The following is a 9,675-nucleotide window of genomic DNA, read 5'->3' as shown; positions in this document are numbered from 1 at the left end:
AAAGGTAATGAAGCTTTGGGTTCTGGTAAAAACGACAAAGGTAAAGGGATCTTGGAAGAAGAAGAAGAAGAAGAAGAAGAAGAAAAAGAAGAAGAAGAGAATTATGGCGCTGCTCTCAAAGGAAGAAATCGAGATAGAAAGCTGGATGAAAACTCTCGTATTGCTAAAGAAGCTGAACAAAGGGAGCGAAACCAAAAGTAGGCTCATGACCTATTGGAAAGTCGCAAAGTACTTTTTCCTTTATGGACGTTGGAGCGGATGATAAAAGAAGCTATAGATTCTCCAAGCACGCGTTGGCTTGAACTAGTCGTTTCTTTTGACTGTGAGAATTCTAAAGACTCTTATTTTGATATGCCCATCACAAGGAAAGCTTTTGTTTTTCACTGTTTTGTTCCAACAGTCGCTATTCCCTCAGCAGATCCGAAAACAGACAGGGATTTGGTTGACTGCTACATGGAATTCGGTCAGCCTCAGCATCTAACCTGGAGTGCTTAAAATATTACAGTTGTGAAGGTTATGAAGCCGACTTCTGCTAGGAAATTCATCAACGTGAAGTTCAAAGTGACAAGAGGATCAGAGAGTTCGATTCATTTCATTTCTTTAGCTGATCTGACAAATTTGAATCCACATGATTGGATCTTGTTGAACAACATCCTGCTTACCAGTCAGGAACAATATGAGTTGATTATTGATCATATCAAGCGAATGATCGCTTGTTATATTCATGAAGTCGCCTTGATGGATCAAGAAGTCTCATCTGTTTTGCGAAAAAGACCAACTATCAAACCGATTGGGAAAGCTCAAGATCCAAATAGAATGAAGCTGGGAGTGATTGATTCGAAGTACCGAACGGTGATGTTCATAAGAATTGAGAGAGAAAAGTTCGTGTTTGCCCTCGATGATAAACATTTGTTTTCCACATCCTGTTTGGAACGTATCATTGATATGGTGAACAGGTGTAAGCAGAATAGCGATGCTGATAAGAAGTGCTTCACAGACATGCTTCGGTGGTATATCACTTTCCGACAAACTCTTTTGGCTATTGTACCGAAGGTGTTCAAGACGGTCAAGAAGTCTTCTGTTGCAAAATCGAACAAACCTCTCGCCTCAATTAACGCAAAGGGGGAGATTGTTGGGTTCGTGTGTGTTGCGTTATTGGACTTATTCTTTTGTGTTTATTTTGAGTTCCAGATTGGGTATGTCCATCCGTGTTTATTTCTTTTAGGGTTTTAGTACCTAAAGGTGCATGTATGCATCCTTTATGATTATCACTTTCATTTATTATTTTGAGTATTGTACTAGAAACCCTAGTACGCCTCTACAGTGGAAGTTTTCCGTCGAGCTCTGATGCGTGACTATTCTTGAATTATTAAACTATATTTTGATTATGTCATGTGTTCTCAGTATTTATTTGTTTAATTTGTTGTTTAACCTGTTCAAGATCTAATCGATCTTAGAGTTTTCAACTCTTCACTCTATATGGCCTTGTAATTACAAAATATAAAATAATATTAAACTTAAAGTATCTAACATTAAAAACATAAATGATAAATGTATTAAATTAATAATTTAGTTTTATATGTTATTATTTGATTTTGCATTATTGAGCCACTTCATGCATTCCAGTTATTGGAAAAAATTATATTTTTTTAAAGTAATAATTATTTAATTACCAATTGTATTTAAGTATCTCTTAATTCATTGTCAACGAACTTCAATTATTCCTGTCCATGTGGTTTTAGTACGGTAGAGGTTAAAAATCCTCAGTTATATAAACTGTTAAATATCAAATACCAACGACACCAAAATGCAAAATGTCTGACGAAGTGCCTTTCCATATCCAAGAGGCAATCCTAAAAAGGCTTCCAATCAAATCATTGATTCAGTTTAGATCCGTCTCAAGAACATGGAAGTCTTTGATCGACAGCTCAGAGTTTATTGCTGCTCACAGCGTCAGCCATTCTCAGCCACAACATCTGTTTGTATCGTACACAGACACAAAAGAAGATAAATATATTTCTTTTCTCGATGATGACTCTTTCCCCCAACATAGGTTTGTTCCTTCTCTTCCCCTGTCCGTTAGACATCCACACATAGTTGGTAGTTCTTATGGCTTGTTGTGTTTCAAAGGTTATCAGCTTTCTGGTTCCAGCTATAATAATAGAAAGAGGATGGCTGTTCTTTTGAATCCTTCCATTAGAAAATCAATAGCTATTCCTCTGCCTGATATGTTATATAAGAATCATAAAATCGTTCTTGGTTTTGGAGTTTGTCCTCTCACTATTGATACCAAGATCGTCCACATCACTCAAATGCGTTGGGGTTGGGGGAGTGAATTGAAAAGCGAAATTGGCAACTTTTGGGAGGTTAAGGTTTATAAGCTGAGTTCGGGGAAATTTACAAGTCTATCTGGCAATCTCCCGAGCATATCAACACATATTATAGGGCCCCAGGTGGTTATTGGTAAGTCTATCTACTGGTGTGCTGTAGATTGTGCAACTGTGGATAGTGTGTTAAAAACTCGTAATCTGATTATGTCATTTGATCTAACTAATGAGAATTTTGAAGTAGTAGACCTCCCCGATAGGATAGCTATCCTCCCTCTCTCACAGTTTTCTGTTTCTAAGTTAAGGGAGTCTCTTGTCATGGTTGAATACAATAGACGCGGATATGATCCAACCGATGTGGAGCAAGTTTGTTGTATTGTATGGATGGTGGAGCGTGGTGTAGAAAGATCGTTTACTAAGCTTTTCACCATCAAGGCACCAGGTGACTTGATGAGGGCAGTGGGTTTTAACAGGAAGGGAGGACCTATTATGGAACTCCAAGAGTATGTCTTTGACTCAACTGAAGAGCTTGTTGTTTATGAGCCTAACTCAGAACTAAGCAATAATCTGATTAGTGGGTCTTCATTCACAGTGAATTCCTACATTGAAACACTAGTTTTGCTCGGTAGTTCTGATTGTAGTAGCTATTGACATACGAATTTCAAGGAAAATATTTGCAAATTAGTTGAAGTTTTTTAAAACATAGATGCATCATATATAATTTGATGTCCGTTTAACTGTTTATTCAATGTTTGTAACATTATTGATGTTAAATCTCACATTTGTAATATCGGGTTGTTGGTTCTTGCCATCCGTGCTTTATAGGATGTATGAAATTTGGTTTATGGCGTCATTCCCTATGCTTCTCAATAGTCAACTCTGATGAGAATTGTTCATTTAGCTATATAGTTTGTTCATTAACCACAAAATCAAAACTGTGTGTAGGGGTGATTATATATCCATATGTGCACTGATTTTATATAGGATAATATTTTCTCTAATTATATACGAATTTGTAGAATGGAACAAAGTTTCATAATAACTAGATAAAAGTTAATTGTTGTTTATTGGAAAATTTTCGAATATGTTTTCATGCCATTGATCAAAGCTAGCTATCAACAACATTGGTCTGTGAGTGACATGCATCAAAGAACGGGACAAGTGAGCAGGTTTTTGTTTATTGGCGAACTTGATTCAACCGACCAAGTTTACCAAAAAAACTCGTTGAACCAACGAGTGGTAGGTTGATCCTATTTATGAATCAATATTGTAGCTTATGTTTACTTTTTGACATATTTGGCTCAATCTTAAAATTGTAGATATGATATAAATTTATAATTATTAAAAGTTAAAATAAACCATCAAACAGTTATAAAATGTTCACAAATTGCGGCCAAAATATTATGTGTCATTTCATTTTAATTAACAATTTTGTTACAGTATGAAAGTTTGCTTATATCTTATGCTTTACAATAAAATTTTGAAAATCATATCTATTTGGTGATTCAACCGGTTGAACCTGTTGATTCGTGACCTGTAAACGACACCGAGTCAACTAAAAAACAAAGTTTTAAAATAGGGCAAAATGTATAAAAAACACACACACACAATTATTTATCTATCGATATTCAGAAAACCTTTACGTTTTTTTATGTGTAGAAAAACTCTTATATTTCCCGTTACCTTTCACATTAACCTAAATTTCTGGTTATGTTATGAATTAGTGTTTGCTTTGTGTTATGACATTTATCTTTTTTGTTTTTTAGTTTACATGAAAACAAAAATAAATGACATTGCTTTTTATTTGAGGTAAAACGTGGGAAATAGATCAATTACTCAATGACCATTACTCAACCAAAGATAAGTGACATGGTTTATCGTTTTACATGTGAATCTAAAAATGAATAAGATAAATTCTATGGCATAAAACAACTGGTAACTTCTTTAAAAATCAGATATTTTGATAGATCTGAAAGCTAACTGAAAATGTATATAGGTTTCCTATATACAAACAAAATATATAGGCCTTTTCAAATGCTCATAGATAAATGGTTGTCTTTCAGCATTTTGCCATTTAAAATATTGTGTGTAGTAGTACCACAAATGTTCCCATTCTAAAAAAATAAATTTGAATGACTAAATCTATTTAAAAAAAAACTTTTGAGATATTTCGATAAAATAGCTATAATATTGATACTATTTTGCAACATTTATTTTGTTGTTATTAAGGAAATTAACTAAACTAACACATATAAATGACAATATTAATAAGTATTACCAATTTTACAAAACTAGTAGCATAACCGATATTTCTGGAATGCAACATTCCGGACTAGTAAATGTCATTCCGTAGTAGATGGTGGTTGGCTAAATATGACATATTACACTTCAGAATTTAACAACATATATAAGTTTATTATGGAATGCATTTCAAAATGTAGGCTCATTGTAGAGTAAAAAAGTAAGGTATTTATATTATCATTGGTGCTGCATTGCTCCTATTTGAACATAGTTTCTCACCATCCATAAAACTTCTATTCCTGAAAATGAGTTTGTATAATTAGTATTTTAGAGTACATGTTAGTAGTAGAGGATATTAAGAGAGAGCTAAAGGATCTACGCACTAAATTTCTTCAAACTACACATATTATGTTTTAGATTTCAACCAATGATATCAACTTTTTGGGATGATTACATTGGTTGCTTCGAAGTCCAGATTACATATTAATTAGATAAATTTGACTTTTAAATGTCATCGATCAAAAATAGTTATGCAAATTATTGATGATAGTGATCCCAAATATTTTAACAGTTTTGTTCACAGTTTGACTCGTAACACATAACACAATACTGCTGTCTGTTGTTAATTATGTTTTGCAACCGAAATTAATCGATTTGTAATGGAAAATCATTATGTTGGTAATGGGTCGTCTAATGTTGGAATTAAACAAATATGACATTTATTACCGATGACATTGAATCAGGTTCATTCTTAGAATGGGCATGTAGACAAGGGTGGCTCTGGGTATAAAGGTAAGGTTGTTATTAATCCTACTCCAACATTTTGAGGATGATGAATCAACAATCTATGAGGGAAAATTCATGTTGATGGTATTATACTTTCATATGGAAACCCAATCGAAAATTTTCATAATTTCTCTAATATCAAGATCATATTTGATTGGGCTCATTCCATTTCAATGGATATCCTGGGCTTTGTTGTTGGTATATGTAGATGAATACACAAGAATAGATTAAAAACCAAGAGAGAATTGAATTTTTATTATGCGATACATGCAAAACTTACAGAGAGTCTAATTTTAATGATAGTTTATCTACGATATGATGTGCACTAACTGATGATTGTCGTACATGGATAGATGGAACTGGTCAACATAAATACATAAGGATGTTTTTCATTAGAGTTAGTTATAAAAAATGACATCAAATGTCAATGCATTATCAAAACACACACATAAACTACCAATAAGTTTTAGTCTAAATCAAAAGTAAAAGTTTGTCAAGAACATAGTCAACAATATCTTACAGTTTTATAAACAAAACCCTTAGTTATGTATAGATTAAATTTGTTCTTAAATTTGAATAAATATTATATTCCCTTATTTTTCTTTGTTATATTCCAACAACGAAACATGCTAGTTACAACATTACATGCACATATTTCTTAAATGTAATACATCAAAGAGGTAAATTAGTCATCTCTATCCATGACTAACTATCAGATGACCACAAAGCACCATGCTCCGTGTGAGTAGGTTGTAAGGTCTCAATGTTTTTACACATACTAATAAATCAGTGTTAATGATAATATATTAACTAATAGAATTTTATTGAAAAATGGTAAGTTGATATGCATATTGTGGTAACCACAATCACGTTCACACATTAGCATGGCCTTAAATGATTAATCCTCATCCATGCAACCGCCAAAGGGATCACATTTGATATAGGGGTACTACATATCCTACCTATGAAAAAGTCTCCATGATCCAAATTGATAAACTAACACATCAAACTAGTGGCAATCATAATTATCCTAAAGGCATGCATAAACCCATGCGTGGTATAGGTTTGCAAGATAAGCCATTATTTTTACCATAAAAAGAGTTTTATATACTAAATCAATTAATTCAACTTAAACGCATACATAAACCCATGCACATTATAGGAACGTCTCCGCCAGTTCTTGGGCTGGTGGGTGTACATGCACCTAGAAGTGAGATGGAGCATCCATATGCATGAATATGCCATCTATGATCAAGATGTGCCATCTTATGCATGGATGTGCCACGTATTAGTCAAGGTATGCCATCTTGGGAAGCAAGTGTACCATTTGTGAAAGAGGTTCGCAAACTAGAAGGAATATGCTTCATTTGTGAAGCAGATATGTTTTTTTTAAGGAGTATAGGCCATCCTAAGTGATGATGTGTCATCCCTTGATCAAGATGTGTCGTCTTGATTCAAAGATGCACCAATTAGTTCCTGATGAACCAAGGTATCACTTAATGAGCCACTTATGTGTGACAACTGCAAATTCAGGTCATTCTTCGGCTTGAACACCTTTGCATAAATCAAATACACACCTCATACATTTGACTTAGCAATACAAATCACGTCAAAATCATGTAGAAACTTGGATCCAACTAAAATCTATGACTAATATACTTCACTCTTACAATTCAAGTGAATTTTTCAACTACAAAAGATGCAGAGATATGTTGATCACCTGCTGAAGTTAAATGTTAACTTCGATGAAGAGCTGACAATCGACATTATCCTTCACTCTTTGCCTCCCTACTACAACTAGTTCCGCATGACCTACCACATGAATAAGGAAGAGGTCACTTTGAGCAAGCTTCAAGGCTTGCCAAGGACTCCTTAGAGAAATCTCAAAGATAAGTCTGTTGCCTCAACTCCTGCTCCTGCTGCTGCCCCTGTCTTGGCAATAGGGAAAGGGAAGGTTAAAAAGAAGAAGGCTCCCTCAAAGAGTAACCACAAAGGAAATTCCCAAGATGGTACCTCTTCTAGTGGGACCAAGTTGGGTTCTACTAAACCCAACTCTAACCCTAAGGAGGCAGAGTGCCACCACTGCCACAAGATAGGGCATTGGAAACGAAGCTGCCTAGAGTATCTGCAAGCTATCAAGGATGGGAAGATCAAGTTTTCCTTTGTAGGTATTTAAACTATTAAATCTAATGAACCATCACATTATATTTCTTGGGTTCTTGATACAGGATATGGTTCTCACATATGTTCTGATTTGCATGGACTAAGAAGAAATATGGATGTGGAGCATGGGAAGATAAATCTAATCATGGGAAACATAAGATTGTCGCCTGTCTCCAAGAATGGAGTTTATTCCTTAGTTCCTAGTAATGGATTAAGTTTAGATTTAAATAATTGTTGCTATTCGCCAGATATGGAAAGAAACATCATTTCTTTTCATGGTTTATATAGACAAGGATTTAGATATTCATTTGATAACGAAAAGGGTTCTATTTATCCTTATCTTAATTGTGTTTTATATTTTGAAGCATCGCCTTGTAAAGGAATATATGAAACTGTGATGGTTGTAGATAATTTAGGAAATGATGTGTTATGTATTGATTCTTACAATAGTATGGATAAAGCAGGCTTGTGGCATTGTCGTCTTGGACATGTCAACAAGAAACGCATAACCCAACTCCAAAAGGATGGAGTTTTGGAGTCATTCAACCTTAAGGACGATGACATGTGCGAGTCTTGTTTACATGGAAAGATGACTAAGTCACCCTTTACTGGCACTTGTGAAAGTGGTGAGGGTTTACTGGATCTCATACATGCCGATGAGTGTGGACCCTTTAGATCCACCACAAGGGATGCAAAATGCTTCTATGTGCCTTTCACCGATAATTATAGCAGATATGGGTATATCTAATTAATCAAGCAAAAGTCAGTAACCTTTGAAAAGTTCAAAGAGTTTAAACGAGAAGTGGAGAATCAGTTGGGCAGGAAAATCAAGATGCTTCGATCCGATCGAGGTGGAGAGTACCTAAGTCTTGAATTCCATGACTACCTCAAGGAATGCTGAATCGTTTCGCAATTGACGCCACCTAGGACACCGCAGTTGAATGGTGTAGCTAAGAGGCATAATTAAACCTTGTTTGACATGGCTCATTCCATGATAAGTCATGCTTCACTACCTATCTCATTATGGGGGTATACCTTAGAGACTGTTGCCCATATCCTTAAGTTAGTCCCTACGAAGAAGGTTGCCAATACACCTCACAAGATGTCGACAAGGAAAGCTCCCTCGTTGGCACATATCAAGGTTTGGGGTTGCAAGGCTTTCATAAGATGAGTGACTCACGACAAACTCGAGCCTCGTATGAGCGGTGTATTTTCATCAGCTGCCCGCAGAAGTCCTTTGGATATATCTTCTATAGACCGAGTGACAATGTTGTCTTCGTTGCGAGGAGAGGGGTTTTCCGAGAACGAGAAGTCATTAGCTAATGGGAGAGTGGGAGGCGCTCAACCAACGGAGGAAACTCTGGTTGAACCGATTGACGAATCATTACCTCTTAGACGTTCCGGTAGGGTTAGTGTTCCACCCGTTTTGTATTGTTTTCATATAAAAAGTGAGGGTGATACTGATGGTACACTAATAAATTTGGATGAATCTAATAGCTATATGGAAGCCATGGCAGGCCCCAAGACTTCAAAGTGGAAAGAGGCGATGGAAAACGATATTCAGTCCATGTATGACAACCAAGTTTTGAAATTGGTTGACAATGTACCAGGTCGTAAGATGGTCGGGTGCAATTGGATATTCAAGAAGAATATTGACATGGATGGGAATTTCCACACTTATAAGGTGTGACTGGTTGCAAAGGGCTTTACTCAAACTCCTAAAGTTGACTATGATGAGACCTTCTCACTGGTTGCGAAGATAAAGTCTATTAGGGTCATGTTGGCCATTGCTACATTTCATGACTATGAAATATAGCAGATGGATGTCAAAACTGCTTTCCTTAATCGGAAGTTGGCTGAGGATGTTTACATGGCTCAGATAGAGGGTTTTGTTACTGCGAAGCATCCCAATAGAGTGTGTAAGCTTGAGAAGTCCATTTATGGACTGAAAGAAGCGTCTCGCAAATGCAATATTTGTTTTGATGAGAAAGTCAATGATTTTGGTTTTCTACGAAGCGAGGATGAATCATGTGTATATGTCAAATCCAGTGGGAATATAGTTAGCTTCCTTATATTGTATGTGGATGACATACTACTCATAGGAAATAACATCCTAGCACTACAGGAAGTAAAGTCATGGCTTGGGAAGTGCTTCGCT

The 9,675-nt window shown here is 35.5% G+C and overlaps 1 protein-coding gene across 1 annotated transcript; it reads left to right on the top strand.

Moving 5' to 3' along the window:
• Positions 1-1,791: 1,791 nt before the first annotated feature.
• On the top strand, positions 1,792-3,008 carry LOC145090267 (F-box protein CPR1-like). The gene has a single exon (XM_079028561.1). The coding sequence runs from the start codon at positions 1,815-1,817 to the stop codon at positions 2,976-2,978; it is 1,164 nt and encodes a 387-aa protein (XP_078884687.1). The 5' UTR covers positions 1,792-1,814; the 3' UTR covers positions 2,979-3,008.
• Positions 3,009-9,675: the final 6,667 nt, after the last annotated feature.

Source organism: Lactuca serriola, chromosome 2 (assembly GCF_051521515.1).
Source record: "Lactuca serriola cultivar US96UC23 chromosome 2, Lser_US96UC23_V15, whole genome shotgun sequence".
NCBI classification, from domain to species: Eukaryota; Viridiplantae; Streptophyta; class Magnoliopsida; order Asterales; family Asteraceae; genus Lactuca; species Lactuca serriola.
The sequence above is the reverse complement of the archived record's forward strand: the minus strand, read 5'-3'. Positions and strand labels throughout refer to the sequence as shown.